This window comes from Fusarium phalaenopsidis (genome assembly GCF_050370095.1).
Source record: "Fusarium phalaenopsidis strain FUZ10S chromosome Unknown contig_32316, whole genome shotgun sequence".
Lineage (NCBI taxonomy): Eukaryota > Fungi > Ascomycota > Sordariomycetes > Hypocreales > Nectriaceae > Fusarium > Fusarium phalaenopsidis.
In genome coordinates this window covers 368,120-394,866 of record NW_028145399.1, presented here as the reverse complement: position 1 = coordinate 394,866, position 26,747 = coordinate 368,120, and the positions used below count along the sequence as shown (strand labels likewise).

The 26,747-nt window shown below is 51.9% G+C and overlaps 9 protein-coding genes across 9 annotated transcripts; 6 read left to right on the top strand and 3 right to left on the bottom strand.

Annotated features, from left to right (window-relative positions):
- Nucleotides 1-1,068: 1,068 nt before the first annotated feature.
- LRP88_11682 (uncharacterized protein) lies at nt 1,069-1,890 on the top strand (the record flags this gene model as incomplete). The annotated part of the gene is made up of 1 exon (XM_083248104.1): nt 1,069-1,890. One exon carries the CDS (start codon nt 1,069-1,071, stop codon nt 1,888-1,890), a length of 822 nt encoding a protein of 273 aa, XP_083095534.1.
- Nucleotides 1,891-2,246: 356 nt separating this feature from the next.
- LRP88_11681 (chaperonin 10-like protein) lies at nt 2,247-3,423 on the top strand (the record flags this gene model as incomplete). The annotated part of the gene is made up of 3 exons (XM_083248103.1): nt 2,247-2,258; nt 2,316-2,438; nt 2,488-3,423. 3 exons carry the CDS (start codon nt 2,247-2,249, stop codon nt 3,421-3,423), a joined length of 1,071 nt encoding a protein of 356 aa, XP_083095533.1.
- A 468-nt stretch (nt 3,424-3,891) lies between these two features.
- On the bottom strand, nt 3,892-4,930 carry LRP88_11680 (uncharacterized protein; the record flags this gene model as incomplete). The annotated part of the gene is made up of 5 exons (XM_083248102.1): nt 3,892-4,292; nt 4,340-4,408; nt 4,468-4,551; nt 4,604-4,680; nt 4,731-4,930. The coding sequence occupies 5 exons, from the start codon at nt 4,928-4,930 to the stop codon at nt 3,892-3,894; spliced, it is 831 nt and encodes a 276-aa protein (XP_083095532.1).
- A 556-nt stretch (nt 4,931-5,486) lies between these two features.
- On the top strand, nt 5,487-7,391 carry LRP88_11679 (transcription factor domain-containing protein; the record flags this gene model as incomplete). Its single annotated transcript, XM_083248101.1, has 3 exons — nt 5,487-5,845; nt 6,147-6,468; nt 6,522-7,391. The coding sequence occupies 3 exons, from the start codon at nt 5,487-5,489 to the stop codon at nt 7,389-7,391; spliced, it is 1,551 nt and encodes a 516-aa protein (XP_083095531.1).
- A 2,807-nt stretch (nt 7,392-10,198) lies between these two features.
- LRP88_11678 (zinc-binding alcohol dehydrogenase family protein) lies at nt 10,199-11,284 on the bottom strand (the record flags this gene model as incomplete). Its single annotated transcript, XM_083248100.1, has 2 exons — nt 10,199-11,090; nt 11,139-11,284. 2 exons carry the CDS (start codon nt 11,282-11,284, stop codon nt 10,199-10,201), a joined length of 1,038 nt encoding a protein of 345 aa, XP_083095530.1.
- Nucleotides 11,285-11,680: 396 nt separating this feature from the next.
- On the top strand, nt 11,681-13,397 carry LRP88_11677 (FAD-dependent oxidoreductase; the record flags this gene model as incomplete). The annotated part of the gene is made up of 3 exons (XM_083248099.1): nt 11,681-12,558; nt 12,607-12,670; nt 12,726-13,397. 3 exons carry the CDS (start codon nt 11,681-11,683, stop codon nt 13,395-13,397), a joined length of 1,614 nt encoding a protein of 537 aa, XP_083095529.1.
- Nucleotides 13,398-13,773: 376 nt separating this feature from the next.
- LRP88_11676 (O-methyltransferase-domain-containing protein) lies at nt 13,774-15,000 on the bottom strand (the record flags this gene model as incomplete). Its single annotated transcript, XM_083248098.1, has 2 exons — nt 13,774-14,328; nt 14,383-15,000. 2 exons carry the CDS (start codon nt 14,998-15,000, stop codon nt 13,774-13,776), a joined length of 1,173 nt encoding a protein of 390 aa, XP_083095528.1.
- A 986-nt stretch (nt 15,001-15,986) lies between these two features.
- Nucleotides 15,987-22,876, top strand: LRP88_11675 (beta-ketoacyl synthase; the record flags this gene model as incomplete). Its single annotated transcript, XM_083248097.1, has 6 exons — nt 15,987-16,002; nt 16,056-16,324; nt 16,385-17,850; nt 17,903-20,057; nt 20,112-20,663; nt 20,714-22,876. 6 exons carry the CDS (start codon nt 15,987-15,989, stop codon nt 22,874-22,876), a joined length of 6,621 nt encoding a protein of 2,206 aa, XP_083095527.1.
- Nucleotides 22,877-25,132: 2,256 nt separating this feature from the next.
- On the top strand, nt 25,133-26,146 carry LRP88_11674 (adenosine deaminase family protein; the record flags this gene model as incomplete). The annotated part of the gene is made up of 1 exon (XM_083248096.1): nt 25,133-26,146. The coding sequence occupies one exon, from the start codon at nt 25,133-25,135 to the stop codon at nt 26,144-26,146; it is 1,014 nt and encodes a 337-aa protein (XP_083095526.1).
- Nucleotides 26,147-26,747: the final 601 nt, after the last annotated feature.

Sequence of the window (26,747 nt, the reverse complement as noted above, 5' to 3'; positions counted from 1 at the left end):
TTCCCGGTTACCGTTAGGCCGGAAGCCGGTGAGCTCCGGGGGTAGACCAAGGAGACAGCCATCGGAGCACTGTACTCCGAACACTAGGCCAGTGTTTAACCCATTTCCGAGGGCTTTTTAGCTTGAGCTTCGTATTAACGTAGAGTTTCACTCCATAATACTCTCCATGCTGGCTCATGACTCGAGGGAACCCCTGCTTTGCGCAAGGGCCATAGGCCTCGGGCGACAGTTGTCCGACCTTCAATTCGAATGGTTGAGTTTGGTGTGGTGTAATCAGTCAGCAAACCGCACCTGAAACTAATTTCCCTCACCCAGAAGCCAATAGCGGCTTAATTACCTTTGCCACCATGGCGTTGACTCCTTGTGTCTTTCGATCTGGGGTACCGGCGAGCTGGGCTTGTCTCATGCCGTGACGTGTTGAGGCTAACCACGGAAAAGCTGCCGGTGTAGTCATGCTCAGCCTATCTGATAATTTTGATCAAGTAGACGGGCCGATAGTCGCCTATGAGTCGAAACATATTCGACTGAGATCTAAAGACGGACCAGTTCTCCCGACAGCCGTACGGACACTCACTCTTGGCCATGCTCTACATACGATGTTTATATTGTTCCCAGCGACCATTTCAAGGGAACTGTTGAATGATTTGCTATGATGGCTGGCACCTCTGAAAATGGATGTGCCGTGCTGTGACGGATGTCATGTTATCCTGTCGTCTCTTGACATGCACCCCGGACCGGAACTTGCGATCTCGGTCGGTGGGGCCCCGAATTGAGCCCCATGCTGCCCCGGCCGGCTGTGCTCCGAGCCGGAACAAGAGAGGAAAGAGAACAGCGTCACTGGTAGATCCAGTCTTGACGACAGGCCATAAAGCATACCTCATTCAAACCTAAGGTGGTGCTGTCATCTACATGCCACTTTCCCCTCTTACTTTCAATCATAGTCAGCATTGTCTTCGTTCCATCCCAATCACACTCAGGATGTCTCCAAGCGCAGATCTGGATGCCCGCGAGGCCCTCGCCCTTCGCAGCGTCCCGATGATGATTTTCAGCGACGGCAGTGCTTCCTCCATGACTCCACCACCAAAGTCAGCACTCGAGTCCGATCCCGCCGTCGGTGCACAGAAGAGGTTCTCCGTCACCGGAAACGCCGTTGTTACTGGGGGCGCCGGCGTCCTCGGTCTCCATGCTTGTGACGCCCTTCTAGAGCATGGACTAGAGGGTCTCATGATCTTGGATGTCAACCCTGCCCAGTCGCAGGAGCAAATCGCCAACTTGCAGAACAAGTTTCCCAGAGCCAAGATCATGGCGCTCAAAGTCAATGTCACGGACGAGAATGCTGTCAACGCGGCCATGGAAGAAACGGCCCGGGTTCTAGGGTCCATCGACACTTTAATCTGCTTCGTTGGCGTTGTAGGGTGCATCGAGACATTGGAGATGCCAGTTCCTCAGTGGCGAAAAATTCTTGATATCAACACCACCGGCTCTTTCATCTGCGCCCAGGCCGCGGCTCGACAGATGGTGAAGCGAGGCAGAGGAGGATCCATCGTGTTTGTGGCGTCCATCTCTGCCCACCGTGTCAACTATCCTCAGCCCCAGGCAGCATACAACGTGAGCAAATCGGCTCTTCTCATGCTCAAGAGTTGTCTCGCAGCCGAGTGGGCTCGGTATGGGATCCGGACGAATAGCATTAGCCCGGGATACATGGACACTATCCTGAATGAGGGAGATGGGATCGCAGAGCACCGTAAGGTCTGGGCTGAGCATAACCCTAGCGGGAGAATGGGCGCTCCTTCGGAGTTGACGGGGACTGTCGTGCTTCTTGCCAGCTCTGCAGGAAGTTACATCAATGGTGCTGACATCGTTGTTGATGGAGGTGGAATTGTTCTGTAATTAGAGTGAGTAACTACATGAAACACATTGGCAAAACCTTGGTTGCTCAAACAAACCATACATTTTGCATCTGCCATGCTTGTAGAGAACTTGACCAAGCTCGGACATATGATCCTAGATCGGCCTTCCGCATATGAACTGTCCAGGACCCAGAATATGGCGTCGTTACCCCGTCAGGTGAGGGGAAGAAGGGCTTCGATCCTCGTTCGGGCGACAGTGCTCCGATGCGGGGTTGGGTCCCCACCAAGTACTTGGACTTCTTAGTTGAGGATCTCGATATTTCAAGGGCTGTCATTGTGTAGTCCATCAGCTCCAGACTCGCTACCCTTTCCTACCATCTTGACTTTCGAATCAAGATGAGTCAAACAGTGAGTAAACTATGAGCTCAACCGCCATTGAAATTCCCAAGTCTCATGTCCTGTCAGAATCTCTCTTGTGTCCTCTATGGTCCCGGCAAAGCCCGTTTTGAGGATCGACCGGTCCCATCCCTCAAAGATCCCCACGATGTCATCATTCGCATTTCTTACGTCGGCGTCTGTGGCAGTGATGTGAGTTGCATCCAAAAAAATGAGACCGTTTAGATGCTCACCTCTTCAGGTTCACTTTTGGACGGATGGCGGCTTTGCGAGAAAGGTTTCCGAGGACCAACCTCTCGTCATGGGCCACGAAGCATCCGGCATTGTTCACTCGATTGGGCCTGATGTCACGCTTCTCAAACCCGGTGACCGCGTAGCCATCGAGCCTGGGTTCTCCTGCAGAAGATGCAAGCAATGCAAAGATGGAAGATATAACCTCTGTCCTAAGATGAAGTTCGCCGCAGATCCTCCCCTTACGCAGGGTACACTGTCTCGCTTTTTCAGCATCCCCGAGGACTTCGCATACAAAATTCCCGATTCTCTCAGTCTTGAAGAAGCCGTTCTCGTCGAGCCTCTGGCAGTTGCCGTCCATGGTATTCGCCTTGCAGGCCTTGAGGTTGGGCAGCGTGTCCTGGTACAAGGCTCTGGGACCATTGGTCTCCTCACTGCTGCGGTCGCAAAGGCGTACGGCGCGAGGCAGGTCTACATCACGGATGTTAACCTGGACAAGATCACATTCGCAAAGAAATATCTGGAATGCTCTGCGTTTGTCCCAGATCTCGGGTCGACGCCAGAGGAAAACGCAGCCAGGTTCAAGACTGAGACGGGACTCGACGATGGCGTTCAAGCAGTCCTAGAATGCACTGGCGTTGAAGCATCGACTCAGACTGGGCTTCTTGCCCTCTCCGCCGGTGGTGTTTTTGTTCAGGTCGGGCTGGGGAGGCCAGTGCAAGCGATTCCCATTCACGCCATGTCTGAGAAGGAAATCGTTCTTAAGACGTCATTCCGTTATGGGCCTGGTGACTACGAAGTCGCACTCGAGCTGCTTGAGTCTGGTAAAGTCTCTGTGGGGCCTTTGATCAGCAGTATTATGCCGTTTGAAAAGGCTACCGAAGCCTGGGAGAAGACCAGAAAGGGTGAGGGGATTAAGAACTTGATCCGGGGGGTACAAGATTGAGTCTGTGGCATAAGATCAGCACTTCATAGTTTTATTATTATCTCCTGCTGCCAAATTTAAACCAGCCATGCCCTGTTACTATCTATCTATCGGCTCAGTTATCTCATCAAGGGCCGGGCTTCTACTATAACAAAGAACACAGTAATGCCCTGTTGAGTTCAATCCTTTTCAACAGACGCCAGACGTCCAGTGGTGCGGTGATGTTGTCCATATAAGCCTGACTCTCAATAGTCGAACTTGGGCAAAAACAATTCCTGCCCTGGGGATTTGAAGGAGTGCGATGAAGAACCTCAAGTAGGAAGCTCAAACTCAGGCTTACCTCTATGCAATAAGAGTTCTAGAATATTCTCCTCGCAACTCAGGTTACAGAATCATAATTTGTGCCTGGCGCGCACGCTCGTGGTCACGTCTTCCCTGCGATGGGACTTTTTAGGCATCATGATTTCTTTGTAGTTTGAGATAGGTACTCTAAGGCAAGACATATCCGCCATCGATCAGGATATCGCTTCCCGTCATGTAGGTAGATGCATCGCTAGCGAGGTACAAATAGAGACCCTTAATCTCCTTAATGTGCCCCTGTCTCCCAAATGCCGACATGCGATAAGCCTCATTGATCGCCAGAGGGCTCGCACCCATCTTCGTATCAAAGAACCCAGGGGAAATAATATTAACGCGCGCAAACTCCCGCCACTCTCGAGCGAGTGACTTGCCAAAGTGCGTAATGAAAGCCTTGGTGGCATTGTAAACCGGTTGATCCGTGGGGACGTTTACGATGTGAGCGCTCATGCTAGAGGTGATGATGAAGTTGCCGAAACCTTGACGCTTAAAGATCTCGCCGGCGTACTTGGCTGTGAATACGACGCCGTCCACTAGACGCGAGTTAGTTGAGCTCAAGAGCTGGCAGAGACTCGCTTACTATTGACAGATAGCTGCTTCTTGTATTCGTCGATCGTCTGCTCTAGAATCGGCTTCGAGATTGCCATTCCTGTGTAGTATTCACCATTAGCCTCAGGGCGCCATGAATAACCTGTCATGGGTACTCACCAGCGTTGGCGACGAAAACATCAATCTTTCCAAAGTCCTTCAGCACAGTTTGGAGAGTCTCCTGGACTTGGCTCACATCCGAAACTAACAATGTTGTTAGGATTGACCTGAATTATCAGCCGCTCATGGTGCTTACCGTCGACCTTGTAAGCAGCTGCTTTAATTCCATGCTGATTTACCAAGTCCTGGGCCCTGTCGACGGCGGCGGCGTTTCTGCAGATGTTAGAGTTGATGCGTTGCAACGAGGCCCAGCGGGTACATACGAGTTATACCACAAGGCAACATTTCCGCCAGCTTCAGCCATGGCTGTAGCCACAGCCAGACCAATTCCATCAGCAGCACCCGTGATAACGACGACCTTGCCGTTGAGGCGGAGTTGCTCAACAACGTTGGACGGGGTGTCTGGGAAGGGCTTGGGGAATCCCTCCCGGACCTTGGCGCAATCCTCGAATGTCATGGACATGGTGGCGGTTAAAGTTAATTTGGTGAAGTGTTTCCTGGTTTCGCTAGATGATTTCAATTAAGAAGGAGAGAGTTGATGAACCCTCTGGTTATATGTTGGGCGACGTTGTGTCATCTGACCCACGTCGGAGCTCTCTGCTCCGACGCCTCTGTTGATCCAACCACAGAGCTCCAATGTTTCTCTCCCTCCGCTTCCATCAACATCTGAAGAGGCAACCTAGTCCATCGGGCGACAGTCAGCCGCCCCCGTTACCTCGTCCTTGCATCAGCAAACAACGGCCCCGGCCCAATACCAGGACCTCCGCAACGCCCCACTCGGTGCTCAAACCCCGAGCCGATCGGCCATGAGTCGTCTCATGGGGAGGGATGGGCCACGGCTCCAAGTCAGCCGAGCCTGTGTCCACTGCCAAAGGCGCAAAACACGCTGTGCGGGGAGCAACAATGGCCAAAGAGCTTGCAGTTACTGCTTGAGCACTGGGAAAACGTGTAGTTTTGACCAGCGCCCGGATCGAACCCCGCTCACTCGCAAAAACCTTGATGACGCTGAGACGCGTTGCATGCAGTTGAGGTCGCTTCTGGAGAAGTTCAACCCTGGCTTGGATATTGACGCCGAGCTCGCAGCATTCGGTAGCAGTCCTGATGTCGTACAAGATTCGCCCGATGGCGTTGAAGATGGCACGGCTCGAGAAGATTATGAGTGGAACGAGGCCTCGTCGCACGTCTCGCCCGGTTCCTCAGCTATGCACAAGGATGGCATGGCAATTCTACCTAGCCTCAATGCTGGATACCTCGGTAAGCTCCTTCTGTCGCACATCCGACTTGAGCTGATCCTGTTCGCATCAAGGCCGAAGCTCAGGGTCCGAGATCCTTCAAGAGGTTACGGCCTTACTCCCGCCATCCACGATTCTATCACCCAGTGGCAGTGATGAATCCCACCCACTTCCCGCCCAGCCTGCTGCGAGAGGCGTGGGCCCTGACCCTCCACAGCTTGCATCTTTGGCTGTCATCAACACGTTGATTGATGGGTATTTTCGCCTGTTCAACACCTCTTACCCAATTCTCCACGAGCCAACATTCCGACGCGAAGTTGCCAACAGGGACAAAGTGTGTGCCAACCCTACGTGGCGTATAATTTATTACATGATTCTGGCCATTGGGAGCTGGCTGCTGGACAATAACACGACTCCTGACCAATGTCCGTATTACTCTGCTGCTAGATCACGCATATCGATGCAGGTCTTCGAGGCTGGTACTACGAGAACCGTTCAGGCTTTGCTTCTGATGGGCAACTATCTGCAGAAGCGGGACAGACCGAATACCGGATACAGCCTCATCGGGCTTGCCCAAAGAATTGCATTTGGGATTGGTTTACATCGGGAAAGGTCATCTGTCGATGACAAGATTGTGTTCGAACGGCATCGACAATTGTTCTGGATTGTCTACTGTTTTGATAGTGGTTTCAGCATCACCACTGGCCGCCCGATGGCAGTTCTTGAGGGGTTTATAGATCAAGCTCTACCCCGGAACATTGACGACCAAGTGAGTCATCATCTTGCGAATACGTTCCTAGGATACTAACACGGCTGGCGTAGGACTGTGATAATTCATCCGTTGTGCCGGCTCCTGTCAACTACCCTACCACTTACTCCGCCCTCATCGCTCAAGCTCAGCTTGTCAGGATTGCAAACGGGATTCACCACGAGTTCCTCTCCGCAAAGACGGCCAACCAAAAGATGGAATACCAACTGGCTGAGATCATGGCCCAGAAGCTGGACGTGTGGAGAGACAACCTCCCGACATACTTTACTAGCCCAGATGTCCCGGCCTGGTTTCTGGGCCCGCGGTCAATCGTTTTGTGGAAAGAGCAAAACTTGCGCATTCTGCTATGGAGGGGAACCAAGAAGGTTCACCCATATTTGCCAAGTCGCATGGATGCCAGGGGTCGCTGCCTTGACGCCGCGATGGAGACTATACAGTCCATCTCCTCCTTCGTCGCCTCCTATGAAAGTAGCCTGCACCCTGGAATCGTTTGGTATGGAACCTACTTCATCTTCCAGGCAATGCTAGTACTCGAAGCCAGCTGTCTTGGCCGAGATGGCCAACCTGACCAAGATTTCCCGTGCGATTCGGGGGGCTGGGAGGCCTCAATATCCGCCGCCACCCAATGTCTTGAGTCCCTTGCCCGAAGGAATAGCTCCGCTGCCCTCTGCCTCGAGTTCATTGAGAGAATTCATCGTTCAGCCGGATTGAAGGCTGGAGAAATGCCTGGTACTCAGATGGACTCTGCGCAGCAAGCCACGGATGGTGTCCTCACCTATGACTATCTTTTTGATCCGACGGCTTGGACGTCGGAAATGGACAACATCGCCACTGACCCGGTTTTACGGGAGCTCATTGGCGAGGCCTTTTTGGACTTTGAGGCTGTATCAACTGTGGCTTGTGACCTCGACTTGTCTGTTTGACTCAGCCACGTCTTCGTGACGCTCAGGGCGTGTTCGTGGAAACCCGGGCGCCACCTCCCCCTGATGATATAACTCCTCCTCAACGAATTTTCTTCAGGTGGAGACTTGATCATGTTTATACGATTAATAAGAAAATAATCCCAAGGCTATTCAAGGGCCTATTATCAACCCAAATAAGATACTATATTTACGTACTTTAAGTCTAAGTGTACAGGGTAAGTAGATGTATCTAACCCGCTATACTTTCAAGCTGTATCTCTTTACCTATATTCCTAGAAATATTATCCTTACGAAATAGGTGAATTCTAACTTAGTCGCAGGAGTTTGACTCCCAGTGTTGACCGACATCTCGTGTTAGGCCGCAGTTGGCTAAGACGAGGCGTAGTCCGGCACATTCCGGTGTTGTGCTTTGGTTCAAGCATGTCAACACCTCTCTATCAACCCTCAACACTACGAACGCCGAGATCAGGCTTATTGGGATTCTTCCGGAAGGATTCAGCCTGATCACTGTCCCTCTTCACAACGCACCGAAATATGCAGCACTCTCATACGTTTGGGGTGACCCTCATGACGAAGAAACGATCGTCCTTCAAGGCCGCAAGGTCCAGGTTGGAGCGAACCTGGCCTCATTCCTCGCCCGGATTCGGCGTGGCCAGCCAGGCCACGATCACCCCTTGCGCAATTCGCTCCATCGCCTTTGTCAGCGAGTCAATTTGTTAATTCTCACCATTGTCCTCCAACGCTATAGCACCTGCGCTTGGCTAAACCGCCTGGGTCTCCCATTGCGCGATCGACTGCATCACTACTACCAGCTGGCCCAGTGGTTAGCCGTAGCCGTTATTTGCTTCCTGTTTCGTCAAAAAAGTCATTCTGAGCCCCAGGTAGAGGAATTCGATGTGGGAGTCAGCTACTTTTGGGCGGATGCGATATGCATCAACCAACAAGATATCAAAGAGCGTACCCAGCAGGTGCAACTGATGGGTCAGATTTACGGTTCCGCAGAGACTGTTTACTCTTGGGTTGGCCCGAGGGATCAGTCGCTGGCCTTTGAATCCATCAAACGACTTGCTCGTCTTTGCCGGCCATGGGACCCCGACGTAGATTGCGAGCTGCGAATTAAATCTCTATGGTGGTATCCCAGTCTTTGGCGCGAGACCGACAAGTCAGACGAATTCCGATTCCGCAGCAAAGCCTGGAATGCCATTAACGAACTTTTCTTTGATCGGTACTGGAACCGCGTCTGGATCTTCCAGGAGGTCGTTCTCGCCCGGCAGATGCATCTCATGAGCTCTGGCGATAGCACATTGAGCTGGGATGACCGCCGGGTTGCGATCACATGTCTTCAAGGCCTATCAAAACGACTCAAGGAAAGCCAAGAAAAAATACCGTTCTTTATGTCTAGTTGGGCCTGGCTATTTCTAAAAATGTTTCCCGACTGGTCCAATGTTTTGCAAATGGTAGCCGGAACGAGGTTAACGAAGACCTCTGACGACATAGTCAAGGCACTCCCTCGACTGTCGAAATCTCCAAAGTTGACCCGAGAGGCGTATGACAAAGGTGCTCAAGATTTAAAGCACCTCATGGAGAATATACAATGGCAGCTGTCTCTCCTCAGTGACGACTTCACTGCGACGGATCCTCGAGATCAGATTTACGGCACCCTGGCCATTACCCGTCTCCCTATCGTGCCAGACTACACCAAGACGGTTTCGGATGTGTACATGGACTATGCCGCTCGTTGGATGAAGGCGCACTCCTTATCAGGACACAATTCGTTGCCTGAGCCTGAACAGGAAGAGACGTTTTCGCCTCTTGCTTTCTTAGCGTTTGCGGGAGCTCACCAAGCCATTCCCTCTCTCGATATCCCCAGTTGGGCCCCCAATTTCATAGTAAAGAGAAACCACAGCCGTCGTGTTTTTGGCAGGCATGATAGAGACTATGGCCCGGGATTCCGAAGAGACGGGAAGAATAACCCATACATCGTTCTGGGCACACGAAGTCTTCATGTTTGGGGTTTCCAATTGGAGCTCATCTCTGCCTTGACGTCAGCTATAAATGATGCGAGGTTTGACAATATGGGCCCTCTCAAGGGAATTTTGAGGTATGGGTCGTTTACCTCCAGCTTTATGTCGCGACATCCGCAGTATGTCTCGGGCACCTCATCCTTTGAGGCCGCCAGTCGCTTGCTAGAACGACCCCATGGCTCCGATATTACAAAAGAGGCGATGGTCTGTCTGTGTCAGCTTTCACGATGTATGGCCGCTCGCTACGTCAAGGGCAGCGTTCAAAGCTCGACAGGTCCTACACTGTCAACCGCGGATCCCATACCTCCATTCCAAAACTGGGCACCCGAAACTTTCAAGGATTACTTCCCCGACACAGTCTTGCAGCAGCTGGGGCTTCGTCATAATGTGTTTGCTAGGAATCCGGATAGCAAAGAGTTCGCTGTGGATTATCATCATTGGTTTTCAGCGCTGAATGATGCTCGGGAATTGACCTATTTCGAAACAAGTAGTGGATATATCGGGATGGGAACTGTGGACGTGGCCGAGAGGGATTGCCTCTGTGTCTTTCAGGGCTGCGGTGCTCCAGCCATAGTGCGCAAGACTACGGACGGTCATTATCAGTTTAGAGGAACCGTGTTTATGGTGGATTTGGACCCCCAGAGCTTTATTGAAGCAAACGGTACGCAGCCTCGATGGCTTGAACTACGGTAGGAAAAAGGAGGGTCATACTAAACCAAATCTAGATTGTATCGTTGAAGCAAGCCTATTATGAACAAAAGGACAGCTAATGTACATCAAGTCCTAGTCCCATGGGTTCAGGACAAGCTTATGTCCGCTCACTTCCCCGCGGTCCATGAGATCGAGCGCGTGCTGAGTGTTGACAAGCCCTCGATCGACCTGTTGCGACGGAGTAGGCACAATGACTCCAGACTCAAGTCCCTGTGGCACCAGAGTTTCGTAATACCACTTCCTGAACTCTTCATGCTCTGGGTTGTTAAATATCCATCCATAGGACTCAAATCTGCGCTCCACGTTTTCGGGTATGGGGTTTGTTCCCGGAAAAACGGGTATGAGTGTGTTGTAGGACCCTCCGCCGACGCTGCTGAGGTACTTGGTAATGATGTTGGTGACTGGTGGAACACCGATGGTGTCAAGGATGCGATGATAGGGACCGTGAGATTGCAGGCCCTGGATGATCTTGTCGGGAGGGCTGGTGTGGTCGATCACCACGGCCGGACCCAAAGAAACGACATATTCATGGTTCTTGGGAGAAGAAGTGGTGACCACTTCATAGCCAGCAGCCGTGGCATATCGTATCGCAAGGCCACCGCAAGAGCTTGATCCTCCATATACAAGGATCTTCTGGCCCTTTGGCGACTTGAGTTTGTCAAGACTCGGTCGTTCCAGACCGAGAAAGTGGGAGCATGCTGCTGTAACCGTAGCAAGATTGAGAACAATCTTGGCTCCCGACTCTAATAATTCGCTTGATGGCAGCTTGGAGGTGGTGTCGGCACATGCAAGCGCATATTGCTGGAAAGACCCAAATCTTGGATCATTCGCTTTGCCGTGGGGACGAGCAACAGTTACGCTGTCGCCTTTAGAGAACTTCTCAACATTAGGGCCGACACTCTCAACGACGCCAGAAAATGAGAGACCGAGAATATTGGGGTAGGTCAAAGGATGAACTTCAATCCTGGAGTAGTTTGTTAGCGAGTGTTACTCTTCACGGGAGCATTCTTACTTCTGTTGCTTGGATTCAATTGGACTGAAAGCAATAAATCGGACTTTGACAAGAATTTCTCCAGCCCCCGGAGTCGGAGTCTCAATAGGGCCAAGCTCCAAAGGAGCGTGCTTGTGCTTGATCCAAGCTGCGGTATGTGTTGCCATGTTGTCTTGGCAGGGCTAAATCAGAACAAATCGTGCTACGTGTAACGCGTAGCTTTACCTTACCTATGGAACTATATTTACTATTTACTGATAAAAACCGAACGATTGGAAAGTTCGCGACTGGCGCTTACACCCGAAGCCGCAATGAGGCTGAGCATGTAAGCCCGAAGGCGATTGGGGATTACCGGGAATCCCCTCGGGGATCTCGGTGACATATTTCGGCGCCGCGAAGACATGAAACCTCCGGTTATTCCGATGTGAGATTGTAGTGCTTGATGGCCGAATGAAAATGTATTGAAATAAGTGCGGCTCATAAGGCCACCAGAAAGACAAGATAGCTCCTCATCACAAGCCATTCTACCGTTTCAGCTAGACACTGAACATCATTCATTCACAATGCAAATCAACGACCAAACCACTACACAGCCAAATGGCACTCACACCAATGGCCTTCCTACCAATGGAACTCACTCAAATGGAGTGAAGTCAATCGGCACATCCAACGGCACACATCAGAACGGCACAACCCCAATTCCCAAAGAGCGCCTTGAAGATGCCATCAAGAGAGGCATCGACGTCAAGGTCATGCGCTACCCCGAGACTGGCATCAACGTCCTCATCGCTGGTGCTGGCCTTGGTGGTATCACTTGCGCCCTTGAGTGCTGGCGCAAGGGTCACAATGTCCGAGTCATTGACAGGAGCCCTGGCCCTGTCTGGACGGGTGACAACGTTCAGATCCAGCCTTCCGCTATTCTCCTTCTACGTCACTGGCCTGACATGGGCTATGAGATTGAGGATAACCAGTACGACGTCGCCATGTCTTACTATAAGCAGACTGGCGAGCGCATCTGGGGCCCTGCACCACCCATGTTCAACGACCCTGAGCATCTTGCCGGCCGAAGAGGTTTTCCTTCGGTCAATGCTCACAGCCGAATCAAGCTTTACCGTGCGTTCCTGCGACAGGCTGAGCGTATTGGGTTGAAGATTGAATGGGGCTGCAAGGTTGTCGAGTACTGGGAGGACCTTGAGCAGGGTGCTGGAGGAGTCGTCTTGGAGAATCGCGAGAAGCGAACTGCCGATATTGTTGTCGCGGCTGATGGTCTCCGTACCAAGTCCAACACCATTGTTCCAGGCATGCCCAAGGAACTAAAGACCAGTGGAAAGGCTATCTACAGGGCTGGATACCCTGTCGAGCATGCCCTGAAGGACCCGACTGTGCGGGAGATGTGGAACTTCGACCCTAGCAGCCAGCCCATCTGGCAGTTTTGGCTTGGGTGAGTTTCTTGTGTCGAACAGACAGAATAGTGGCTAACTTATGACAGCAACGGTGCTCATGCCATGATTGCTCTCACCCACGATCTTGCTTTCTGGAGCTTCATTCACTCGGTTAGTCTACTTCCTTTCTCTAGAAACACTTTCCATGTCTAACACCCTTGCCCAGCACGCCGAGTCTGCTACCGAGTCCTGGGTGCCAGACATTGACCCAGCTGAGGTCATCGAGGTTATGGAGAAGAACGCCGCCGTCCACCCAGCCATTGCAGCCTTCATCAGGACAGCACCTAAGGGATCTGTCGTCAACTGGCAGCTGAAGTTCAGAGATCCCCACGAGCAGTGGACTTCCCCTGGCGGTCGAGTTGTTCAGCTTGGCGACGCAGCACACGCCTTCCTGCCAACATCCGGAAACGGCGCCACTCAAGCCATCGAAGACGGTGTCACATTGGCTACCTGTCTCCAACTTGCTGGCAAGGCCCAGGCGGCCAATGCAACCAAGGCCTACAACAAGCTTCGCTACCAAAGAGTATCCTGCGGCCAAAAGATGGGCTTTGTCAACCAACAACTCAAGCAGCACACAGACTGGGACGCCATCGCCAAGAACCCAGCCCTCGTTCGCTCACGGTACCCCAAGTGGGTGTGGTCGCACGACCCTGAGGCGTACGCGTACGAGAAATTCGCCGAGGCGCTACACCACGTGCTGAGTGACGGTGAGGTTCCGCTGAACAACACAAACTACCCTAGGGGTCACAAGTTTAGGAAGTGGACTATGCAGGAGGTGCAGGAACAGATTCAGGCTGGACAGAGTCTAGAGGAGCTTCAGGATGGAGATTGGGCTTAGATAGTTGGCGTGATAGCAGACTGATTAGGTAATGGGAATTTATCTCTTTTATAGCAATTAGTTGTCGAAATTGTTCTTTTCATTTTTTACGAGATTGTTCCTGTACTATAATCCAATTTCCTTTTTGTGTTTGTTTGTTGCTTGCTCCTGAGATCTTGTCGCATGTGTTTGGTGAGACAAGCGGCTGGTGTTGGTGTTGGGAGGCTTCGATCTCACAATTGATCGGTTGAATGATAGGTAGCACCAAGCAGTCGTGGAACCTACCTACATTTAGCAAACAACAACTTATCATATTATTCATGATCCAGAGAGGAAAGCTTGGTAAGAATAGCGATGTAAGTTCATAACCAACTGCATATCTCATAATACTAATCATCTAAGCATGTCCATTCACACCATTCGCCACCTCTCCGTTGACACTGCTCAAGGTTGCCTCAATGACCGAGAGCTCACTTCCTGCCGGCCTCTCAATAGCCCGGATGGTCAGCCCCGCCTTGGCCAAAAGAGCCGTCCACTCTTCAGTCTCCCGCTCCTTGGCGTTGAATGCCTGGATCATGGTGAGATCCTTCTGTCGTAAGGCTGCTTCAAATGTCCTTGAGCCAGAACCTGGCTTTGGAAGGACCATGTCCATGATGAGAAGTCGACTGGACGGCCCCATCGCTTCTACGATACCTCGCAGAATCTTGGCCGCGTCGGCATCCGGCCAGTCGTGGATGATGGTTCGCAAAAGGTAAACATCTGCTCCCTTGACTGGTTGGGGAGTGAAGAAGTCGTAATCGAGAATCTCGATACGGCTCCTCACGTCTTCCGGAAGCTCAGGAATGCGAGCCCTGGCATTTTTGACTGGGCCAGGAAGATCTTCGACCACCAGCTTGAGTTTTGGAAATGTCGTGGCAAGCATGGTGGCGGTAGAACCGCTGCTTCCACCAACCTGGAAATTGTTAGTATATCTCAGCATGAGGCTGTGGAGCATGTTTGGACTTACATCAACAACCTTGGCCTCTCCCAGAGACTTCCAATCAAAAGCCTCTAGCAGATGCTCCACATTCGATCCAGTATGAGACACCGCTCGACTCTTCATAAAGGCATCAAAGCCCTCATTGAGATCGGGCCGAGACTTGAGGTGCTCAAAGAATGTCAGATCAGTGTCGTGAACGAGATTGTAGGCAGTCTCGTTCTTCGCCGTCGTGCTCCCCCATTTCTCCGTTGCCTGTGCCAATTTCTCCATAATTGGGACAGTCTGATTGAACATGTGCAGAAGCTGAACCCGCATGTGAGGATTCTCAACAAACGAGGCGGAGAGCGAATTGTGCGAAAGCCTGCCATCCCTGTCCTCGCAGAGCAGGCCGGCAGTCATGGCCATACGCGCCACAGACCGAAGCGTAGAGGTTGGCACACCGGCCTTGGCTGAAACATCGGCATATGAAAGTGAAGCCGGAGGGAGTGGAATTTGGGAGAGTACATCAAAGTGACAGAGCCAGCCGATGCAGTGATATTGCTGCTGTTGTACGACCAACTCTGTGATGAAGCTGTTGGGATCATGAACAAGGTGCTTGATTTGAGCTGCGTGCTCAATGATGGCGTCTCTCTCGGTCTTGTGCATTTTGGTGTGTGTGGAAATAGTGGGCTTCTAGATGCAGTGTGGTTGAAACTACCGTATCAGTGAGGGCCAAGGGCTGCTGCTTATGAGGGAGACGCATTCCACGCAGCCAACAGCTTTTTACAACAGGAAAGACTATTGCCGATTCCCCTTACGAGTCTGACAGATGTCCGGCAGTCTTACGGGACTTGTTGGTGTTGCCGGTGAAAGCCGGGGGTTGCTGACCTCAGACTGTGCAAGAATCACCGACCATGTTCCCGGAGGAACCCCGTAGCTTTCGGACGCCGTGCTCCATACGGCTGCGCCTTGCAGCTCGGTGCAAGCCCGAGAGATTATGGAATGAAACTTGAGCCTCATTGTTTACTCTTCTCTACGGAAACGAAAGAGAGGCTGAGGCCGGAGATATGCCTGCTTTGTCAGGGACCGGGGACAGCTTGATAATCACCGTGAGGATGATACTGCTTGACGCAAGGCTCCGGGATCCGAGTGAGGCATTGCTGACGGCGATGGAATCTGCGGCAAGATAACGACCGGGATTGTTGAGAACACGATGGCATGTGGAAGGCTGCAGGATATGGACGGATCAAGAGGCAGCTTGATGTTGACCATGGATAAATACGAGCTTCTTCAGCAGTGAATCTGAATCTGAGACAAGACATCAAACAATCCAATCCTTCAACCACTCTTTTCTATACCACCAAGATTCAACACCTTCGTCATGACCGACAACCTCAAGCTCTACCTCTTCGGAGACCAAACCTTTGACATCAAGCCCCATCTTCAGAAGCTTTTCCAGCAACGAGACCACCTCTTTCTCCAAGATTTCCTATCAAAAGCCTACAATGCCATCCGCGTCGAGATGTACAGGTTGCCGTTCAAGGTCAGAAATGACCTTCCCCGGTTCACCTGTCAGGAGGATCTCCTAAGGTGGGATGAGAGTGGGAAGAGGTGCATTGCTTTGGATATGGCGATGACTACTCTTTACCACCTTGGCACTTTCATCAGGTAAGTATCTACCGATCGACTTAGAGATTTTATCTAACATCTTGGAAGCCAAGCTGGGATCTCTTCATACGATGCTCAGAGCTCCAGAGTTGTTGGTCTCTGCACAGGAGCTTTCGCCGCCGCCGCCATCAGCTGTAGTAGCTTTACAGCCGATCTCATTCCCATGGCTGTTTACTCAGTCATTGCTGCCTTCAGGACAGGCATGCTTGTGACTGATGTTGCCAAGAGAGTCGATCAATCACAAGATCTTGACCAGAGCTGGGCACTGCTCGTTCCTGGTTCCAAGTCTGCTGCGGCTGTAGAGAAGTTCTGCGAGGAGAGCGTAAGTGTTCTTATCTGTCCTTACAAACCAATGTGTTTTATCTAATCGTTTCGCTTCCAGAACCTGCCCTTGACCAGCCGACCCTACATCAGCGCCTACGCCCCCAACGGCATCACCGTCAGCGGCCCTCCCAAGACCCTCGCCCAACTCATCAGCTCTCCCAACTTCAAGGGTCTCACATCCAAGAGAATCCCAATCTTTGGTGCCTACCATGCTCCGCATCTGTACTCGCAGATCGACGCCAAGAAGGTCGTGTCGAGCTTGTCATATAACGCTGCCACAGCTCTCTCTGAGCAGATTCCGCTCCTTTCAAGCACTGGCGTCAAGCTGGAGGAGCGAAGTTTTGCGACGCTCTTGGAGGATGCCGTTGCTCAGGCTTTGGTACACCCTCTTCACTGGAGCTCTATCCTCAGCGACATTCAGGCCTGTCTCCAAGATGTGAACCCAGGGCAGTTCAGTGTTGCTCCCATCGGATCTACTGCCGATCACCTGATCTATACCGCCCTCAAGCAAACGTCTCTACGCTCTCTGGTTCCCACCACCCACAGCCAGAGCCGTCAGTCTGTTCCTGATGTCGGTGCCGAGTCGGCTTCCAAGAAGCCCAAGCTTGCCATCGTGGCCATGTCTGGCCGCTTCCCAGGCGCCAAGGACAACGAAGCCTACTGGGATCTTCTCTTCCAAGGTCTTGATGTTCACAAGCCTGTCCCAAGCCTCCGATGGGATGCCCAGACTCATGTCGATCCCACTGGAAAGAGCAAGAACACCAGTGCCACTCCCTTTGGCTGCTGGCTTGATGATCCCGCCGAGTTTGACGCTCGCTTCTTCAATATCTCGCCACGAGAGGCACCCCAGATCGACCCTGCCCAGCGTCTTGCTCTGATGACTGCTTACGAAGCCATTGAGCAGGCTGGCATTGTTCCTGATGCTACTCCTTCCACTCGCCCTGATCGCGTCGGTGTCTTTTACGGCGTGACCAGCAACGATTGGATGGAGACCAACAGTGCTCAAGGAATTGACACTTACTTCATTCCTGGTGGAAACCGTGCCTTTATCCCCGGTCGCATCAACTATTTCTTCAAGTTCAGCGGTCCTAGCTACGCAGTTGACACAGCTTGCTCCTCCAGTCTGGCTGGTATCCATCTCGCCTGCAACTCTCTCTGGCGTGGAGATATTGACACTGCTATTGCAGGCGGTACCAATGTGTTGACCAACCCTGACTTCACGTCGGGTCTTGATAGGGGCCACTTCCTATCGCGAACTGGAAACTGCAAGACCTTTGATGACGGTGCTGATGGTTATTGCCGTGGTGAGGGTGTTGCGACTCTCATCATTAAGCGTCTCGACGATGCACTGGCTGAGAATGATCCCATTCTTGGTGTCATTCTGGGCGCTTACACCAACCACTCGGCTGAGTCGGAGTCCATCACCCGGCCTCACGTCGGAGCTCAGCGAGCCATCTTCAGCAAGATTCTGAGTGAAGCAGCTGTTGATCCTTACAGTGTTAGCTATGTTGAGATGCATGGAACGTAAGTTGCCCCACTATTCTTACGGATTGAATTGATGCTAACATGATCGCAGAGGTACCCAGGCCGGCGACGCCACGGAAATGGCCAGCGTCTTGGACACATTCGCACCACCTCTCGTCGACGGCAAGAAGGCTCGTTCTGATGATCAAGCACTCTTCCTAGGCTCAGCGAAAGCAAATATCGGACACGGTGAAGCTGCTTCTGGTGCATCTAGTGTGATCAAGGTCCTCAACATGATGCAGAAGAACATGATCGTTCCTCACTGCGGCATCAAGACCAAGATCAACCACAAGTTCCCGACCGATCTTCTCCAGCGCAACGTTCACATTGCGCTGAAGCCGACTGCTTGGGAACGAAACAATGGTCCTCGACGTGTCTTTGTGAACAATTTCAGTGCTGCTGGTGGAAACTCGGCTCTGTTGTTGGAGGACGCGCCACCTAAGATTGAGCGACCCGTCACCGTCGATTCCCGTGTTCAATTCCCAATTGCTGTCACCGCCAAGAGTGGCTCTGCTCTGCAGGGAAACTTGAGATCCATGCTGAAATTCTTGAGGGAGAACCCAGAAGTCTCTCTTGGTGAGCTGTCGTACACCACTACAGCTCGTCGCATCCACCACCAGCACCGTGTTCTTCTCAACGGCCCTACCACAGAGGATATCTGCAAGAAGATTGAGACTGCTCTACAGAACAACACTGGCGTCAACCGACCCAAGAGTGCACCCAGCGTCGTTTTCACTTTCACTGGTCAGGGCGCTCAGTACCCTGGAATGGGCAAGCAGCTCTTCGAGGAGTCCTCCTTCGTCCGCTCCGAGCTTATCCAGCTTGACCAGATTGCGCAGAGCCTTGGCTTCCCGTCTATGCTGCCAGTCATTCAGTCTGAGGAGCAAGACATTGGCATCTTTGCTCCTACTGCTGTGCAGCTGGCCAGTGTCTGTCTCCAGATCACTCTCAGTAAGCTTTGGGCCTCGTGGGGGATTTACCCTGCTGCTGTTGTCGGCCACAGCCTTGGCGAGTACGCAGCTCTCAATGTCGCGGGAGTTCTGTCCGATACCGATACCCTCTTCCTTGTGGGCAAGCGAGCGCAGCTGCTTGAGCAGAAGTGTACTCGCAGCACTCACTCCATGCTTGTCGTGAAGGGATCCGAGGATGAGATTGCCGAGGTCCTCAAGGGCAACAACTACGAGACTGCATGCATCAACTCGCCGATCGAGACCGTTCTTGCTGGCACCAACGAGCAGGTCGCCGATCTGAAGGAGCTGCTTACAGCTGCCGGAATGAAGTCGACCCTTCTCAAGGTCCCGTACGCTTTCCACTCCTCTCAGCTTGACCCCGTCCTGTCGGAGTTCCAAGAAATCGCTGCTGGAGTCACGTTCTCCAAGCCCAATATCCCAGTCCTGCGCCCTCTTGACGGGACCGTTGTCGACCACTGCGAATCTTTTGGTCCCGAGTACCTGGCGAACCATTCTCGCCAGCCTGTCAACATGTTGGGCGCGCTCTCAACTGCCTACCGCGACCATGTCATCACCGACCGATCCATGATCCTCGAACTCGGACCTCATCCCGCCATTACAGGCATGGTCAAGGCCGTCCTTGGCCAACAGGTGACATGCATCGCCTCCCTTCAGCGCGCCAGACAGCCCTGGGACGTGCTTTGCGCAGCACTGAAGGGTTTGTATGACGCTGGAGCCAACATCAGCTGGGCAGAGTACCAGAGCGATTTTGAGGGCTCTCACTCTGTTGTCTCCCTTCCAGCTTACAGCTGGGATCTCAAGGACTACTGGATCCAGTATGTCAATGACTGGTCTCTGCGCAAGGGAGATGCTCCAATCGTGATCAACAACGCCCCAAGACTCGAGAGCACAACCATTCACTCTGTGGTCGAGGAGAACGGTGACTCCAAGAAAACACACATGATCGTCGAAGCAGACATCTCACGCAAGGACATGAGTCCCCTTGTGCAGGGTCATGAAGTCGACGGAATTCCGCTCTGCACTCCATCGGTCTACGCTGACATGGCCCTGACTCTTGGAAGATACCTTCTTGAGCGGTACCAGCCTCAGCAGAAGGAGAACTTGATCGATGTGTCGGACATGACCATCTCCAAGGCTCTGATCCTACGAGGCGATGGAAGCAAGCAGCCTCTTCAGGCTCACCTTGACGCTGACTGGGCTTCTCAATCCGCAACGATCAAGTTCATGACCTTTGATGTAAGCTACACTGCAATTGTTTCTCTTCCTTGTCAACAAGCTAACAATATTTAGAACAAGGGTAATCTGCAGAAGCACTCAGAGTGTGTCGTCCGCTTCAGGGATCACAGCCTCCAGAAGACTCTGCAAGACAAGGCAGCCAGCGTCAAGCAGAAGATGCAGGCCCTCCGTAACGGAATCGCGACCGGCGAGACGGCACGATACAACCGCGCCATGGTCTTCCGAGCCATCCGTCCCTTGGCCCGCTTCCACGACGACTACCGTGCCATTGATGAGATCATCCTCAACAGCCCAACATACGAGGCTTCTAGTCGCCTCAGCTTTGGTAGCGTCAAGCGCGACGGCAACTTCCACACTCATCCCGCCATCATTGACTCTCTGACCCAGGGCTGTGGATTCGCCATGAACTGCAACGATGACACCGACTTGGATGTTGAGGTCTTTATGAACCATGGCTGGGGATCTCTGCAGATGTTTGAGCCTCTTCAGTTTGACAAGACTTATACTACTTACACCCAGATGCGTCCTGGTGAGGATAAGCTCTGGCATGGTGATGTGGTCATCTTTGATGGTGACCGGGTCGTCGCCTTTTTCGGACAGATTGCGGTAAGTACAACAAATTCACTGCGAAATAGCGCATACTGACCTTTCTTCAGATCCAGGGAGTGCCCCGCCGAGTCCTCAAGGTCATCCTCTCGCTTGAGAGCGGCAAGAAGACTCAGCCCCAGCGCCCAGTCCAGAACAAAGCACCAACCATCTCCATCTCTGCTCCTACGAATGGCCCATCGGCTATCCAGAAGTTTAGTCTGCAAGTTGAGAAGGTTCAGCCGTCCAGAATCTCCACGGCTCTCTCGATCATCGCCGAAGAGAGTGGCATTGATGTTGCTGACCTGACCGATGGCACTAACTTTTCTGACGTGGGCATCGATTCGCTTCTGGGATTGACCATCTCCGCTCGCTTCAGAGAGGAACTCGACGTCGACCTTGACTTCAACGCCCTGTTCTTCGATCACCCCACCGTCAAGGATCTGAAGATGTTCCTCATGGGACCCGACGACGATGGAAGCGCGACCTCATCCTCCAACGCCAGTGACTCTGGCTTGGAGTCGCCCCCAAGTGGTCTCATCACTGGAGCAATCACGCCTGATGTGCACGAGGACTTTGCCAACCCTTTTGAGGTCGACTTTCTCCGCGCGCTTGACATCATCTCGGAAGAGAGCGGAGTTGCTCGAGAGGAACTTGACGATGACACTAACTTTGCTGACTGTGGCGTCGACTCTTTGCTCTCTCTTGTCATTACCAGTCGCTTCCAGGATGCTTTTGGACTTGATGTAGGACATGAGACTCTCTTCCTTGATTGTCAGACTGTCGGCGATCTGAAGGAGATGTTGATGAGGGAGATGGGAGGAACACCTCCAGTCCCGTCTGTTCCCATCAGCAAGCCAGTCGCTCTCCCAGTGCCGGAGATTATCCAAGCTCCTCCCGCCAAGACAATTGCGGCGAGCAATACCCACAGCGGTACTTCCAACCTCGATGCCCGCCAGAAAGCCGTCGACGAGCTTGTTCAGAAGTACACGGCTGGTTTCTCTGCCCCAACCTCAAACCCTTCAGCGGCTCTCCCTGCAGACAACGAGAAGGTCGTCCTCATCACCGGTGCAACCGGAGGCCTTGGTAGCCACCTCGTCTACTCCATCGCCCAACTCGAAGACGTCAAGACCGTTATCTGTCTCAACCGCGACAACAGAGAAGAGCCCGAGACCCGCCAGTACAAGGCCATGAGGGAGAAGGGTATTCGCTTCCCCGAGAACCTGAAGCACAAGCTGCGAATTTTCCAGACCGATACCTCCAAGCCTCATCTTGGACTTGACAAGGGTGACTACGACAGCCTTGTGGGTTCCGTCACTCACTTGATCCATAATGCCTGGCCCATGAGTGCCAAGCGCCCCCTCTCTGGCTTTGAGTCTCAGTTCCAGGTCTTCCGCAACCTCGTTGACTTTGGCAATGAGTCTGCCTCTCGTCGCCCTAAGAGCTTCAAGTTCAGCTTCCAGATGGTGTCTTCAATCGGTGTCGTCGGACAATACGGTCTTGCTGCTGGTCAAACTGGAAAGATTGTCGTCCCTGAGAAGAGCTCGACCGTCGATTCTCTGCTCTCGAACGGCTACGCAGAGGCGAAGTGGGGATGTGAGAGGATGCTTGATGAGACTCTCCACAGGTATCCTGATCGCTTCCGTGCCATGGTCGTCCGTCTTGGTCAGATCGCTGGTTCCAAGACGAGCGGCTACTGGAACCCAATGGAGCATTTCGGATTCCTCATCAAGTCGTCTCAGACTCTGAATGCCCTGCCTGATGTCGATGGTGCTCTCAATTGGACACCAGTCAACGATATCGCCGATACCTTGTCCGATCTTGTTCTGTCTGACCGCACCCCTCACCCCTTCTATCACATCGACAACCCCGTTGGTCAGCAGTGGCGCGATGTAAACACCATCCTCTCCGACGCACTGCGAATCCCCAACCTCGTCCCTTTCAAGGACTGGCTTCAACTTGTCCGAGATGCACCTCAGCAAGACAACCCTGCTGCTCTTCTGGTCGACTTTTTGGAGAGCACCTATCTCCGAATGGCCTGTGGAGGACTCGTTCTAGATGTGAAGAACACGCTTGAGCATTCCAAGTCCCTCAGGGCCGTTGGACCTGTCTCAGAAGTTGTGACCCGGAAGTACATTCACATTTGGAAGGAGATTGGATTCCTGAAGACCACGGCGGAGGACAAGGCTGGCTTTGAGGCTGAGAGGCTTCGACTTTGGGGCCCGAGGGTATAAGTAGAGGAGAAGTAAAGGGAACCAGTTGGTGGAATTCAAGCATGGGTCACGGCGTTTTGATACATTTGCTTTTTGTCATGGTTGGATTCATAAAGATTATTTCCTTTGTCGTCGCCTCTTTATTCGTATCTCTCTACCTTTCTCTATTCTCCTAGACTGCATACAGAATATATCTTAACTTGCAAATGCTCCACATGTCTAATCTCTGTAAGAGTCTCCGTCAACGGGCTCTGAAGAGTCCTTATCACTAACATAGCCCTCTGTCCACGAATAATGACCGGCTCCCTGATCCTCTTTCCCTGATCTCTGTACATTGACCTGGCCGCTCGTTTCAAGGTCATCATCGTCAAGATGCGAATACTCGGCATCAGCACCCCTCTTGCAACGCTTCCATCCCAGAGTATCGCACAACGAATACAAAGCCAGAAACACAACCACACCCAAGCCAGCCGCTTGATCGAAGTCTTGCAACATCAAACCAAAGTATGGAAACTCGGGTATTCAAGCTGACGACGAAATGAGGCAGAAAGCAGGTGGCCAAAGAGTGGGCAGTAATGGAATGTTGAGAACATGTGAGAAGAATTGAAGCGTGTGTATTCTCCACCCTCTGGGTATGTCATGATCCCATTTAACAAGTGCCTTAAGGAAGAGGAAAGATTCCGACACGAGCCCGTAAATAATAGGGATGATGAACAAGGGAGGTAGGAATTGCAGGGGGATAATGTAGAAGCCGAAAGCATAAGCAAGCCTTCCGCCAATAAGAAAAAGCATCCCAAATGACTTGGCAATGCCCATGTAGCGCTCGCCATTTGGGTGAAGACCTGTAATCTTGGCTGCGACGGACATTTCTACCATGAAGCACCACATAAAGGAGACGCTCAGAAACAGAGCAAGACTCCTTCTCGTGGACGGTGGGAATGAGACTCTATCTGAGAATCGTAGGGCTAGTAAGGCTAGAAAGGCAAAGGGCAGAGAGGAGTCGACAATGTTGAGGGGCAAAACAATATTCGCGGCCTGGGACCTGGCACTGAAGCTCCGTTTCGGGTCCCCTAGCAAAGGATGAAGCCAGAAACCAAATACCAGGTCCAAAGGGCTAGAAATGACAGAACGTATGGTCTCCCAGTCGTAATGATGCCGAGATAGCTTGAGAATGAGGTCGAAGGATGCTATGAGGGGGTACGAGAGTACAGTGACGTCTTCGGCGACGAGGATGTTGGTATCGACCCTCTTTCTCAGGCGTATCCGTATGACATTCGTGAGCGTCGTTGACAGTACTGCCACACGCCATGCCCATATCGGTCCGGGGCCATAAACGCCAGGGACTTCGGGGGTGTAGGGCTCTGAGGATGGCATCTTTGAGACTACCGGTTGGCTGATGGCCCAGGTGTCAAGTCAAGTCCAGGTAAGAAAGATTAAGAGTTATTTTCGAAATCCTTCACTAAGATCGGGTGCATATACATGGATATGTGGAAATAGGATTACCCGCGGCCAGGACTGCTATGTAGCCCACTGTTACTAGGCACCAACATCATGGAACAGGGGCGAGCACAGCTTAGAAAATAGTTAAGGGCCTTGGTTCGTGTTGTTATGTATATAATGCATCGGAACGCACTTGTACACATTTTTGTGGTCCTGTTCTGGGTCGTATCGGCAGAGTCTTCCACAAACTCAACTCTGGACCGGGCTCCTCATCACAGTTGCTTCATTCTGCTTTCAACCTTGAGATTGCCACAGCCATCGGGAACTCTAGGAGCCATGGTGGCACAGGACCAGCGAGGAAATATAGCGCAGCTACATTTAGATACAAAGTACGATGCATCTAGAACTATGGAGTGACATTTATCAAGTGTAACTAGTCGCAAGGTGTTGAAGTTAAGGTGCCTACCCCGGAGTTGAAGGGCCCACTTGTCGGAGTTGAGCTTGCATACCGCCGTGAGTCTCGAAGTCCCAAATCCATGTGGTTTGTCAGCAGGGCCCCAAATTTCGTCAAATTGTTATTTATGAGATGATTGGGACAGACGCTGTCTCCATTCCTTGTTTTCTTTTGCCTGTCTTCACTCAGCTTTTCCTCAAGCCACCTCGATTCTGGTTCAAAAAGAAACATTTTATCCATAAGCGACAGGATTTATTAGTTCAGTCTCGCAAGACTTCTCATACGTACGTGTCTTTCTCCCTACCTGCATTCAGCATCAGCTAAAGGAGGTAGCCAATATCCAATCATACAGTGACGCGAAACATCCCAAGCAAGAGACGAGGATGGAGAACATCCAGGATTTCATTAGGGGCATCCCGAAAGCAGAGCTTCATATGCACATCGAAGGGTGTATTGAGCCGGACATGATGTTTGCCCTCGCTGAGCGCAACGGAATCCCTCTTCAATGGAAATCCCCTGAAGCATTGCGGGATGCATACAAGTTCAATGATCTTCAATCATTCCTCGCCTTATACTTTGAGGGATGCAGGGTACTGGTCAAAAAGCAGGACTTCTACGATGTGACTTTTGCCTACCTCGAGAGAGCACACGCCGAGAACGTCGTCCGGGCGGAGCTCTTTATTGGCCCCCAAACCTTCACTGAAAATGGCACTCCTCTATCCGACCTCATGGAGGGCGTTCTCGGTGCAATCCACGAAGCCGAGCAGACATTAGGCATCAGCACAGGGCTCATTATAAGCACCCACCGACATCGAACGGAAGAGGAAGCGCTTGAGTTACTCGACTCGATCATGCCGTGGAAAGAACGGATTATTGGCATCGGTATGGGCGGGCCCGAGATGCCGAACCCACCCTCAAAGTTTACTACCTACTTCAAGACGTGCCGTGAACGTGGATTCCGGACCTGTATCCATGCTGGAGAAGAAGGTCCCTCCGACTATGTACGTCAGGCTATCGAGCAGCTACAGGTCGACCGGATCGATCATGGAATTGCTTGTCTTTCGGATGCAGCACTAGTCGCGGAACTTGTTGAAAAACAGATCCCACTGACGGTTTGCCCTGTGTCGAATCTGAAACTCAACGTGGTATCGTCGATTGCTAGCCATCCATTGCGAAAGCTGCTCGACGCGGGGGTCAAAGTGTCGATCAACTCTGACGATCCGCCATACTTCGGCGCTTATCTAAATGACAACTTCATACAGAGCCAAGCCGCGCTCGGTCTCTCCGTTGACGATATTATTACTCTCGCTCGTAATAGTATTTCCAGCTCGTTTCTACCTGAAGAGGAGAGAAACGCTCTGATTCTGAAGTTGGATTCATTCGTATCAGGAGTTTAAATATAGGAGCTATCTATCTATTCGCTTAGTTATGCCATAAACGGCCGGGTTTTAATTATATCAAGGAACGCAATAGTCGCTAGACTACAAAGTGCAGGGAAATTGTCAGATGGTACAGGTATGCATCGTCGACAATAATCCTGCATAATCTGTTCGCAAGCTGCTTGCGGCGAAGACTCTTCCCAGCTCGTATGTTGGGAAGCAGAGGACCAACATTAATTTCAAATTCGCTCTTTACCTACTTCTTCGGGACCACTTTCCATTGTCACTTCTGGGGTCAAAATGCTGTAGATGTAGCGGTCGAGGTGATGCAACATCATTTCCTGCTTCTGTATCGTAGAAGAGCAGCAGGACAATCAACAGTTGGCGTCATGACAGCTTTTGCAGGGGGTACAAGGTGAGACTACAAGTTGGCCTCAGGGGGCTTCAGAACCTTATTTTGTCTGCCGCTCTGTGATGTTTTTCGGCATTGCGTTAATGCCTGCATGTCAATAGCCGTTTTCTTGTTCTTGTGGCTGATGGCTTCTTTTGGAAGCGCCACCAAACTCACAAATAGACGGAATCTGCATCCTAATGTATCTCTTCCATCTCGCTTTCAAGA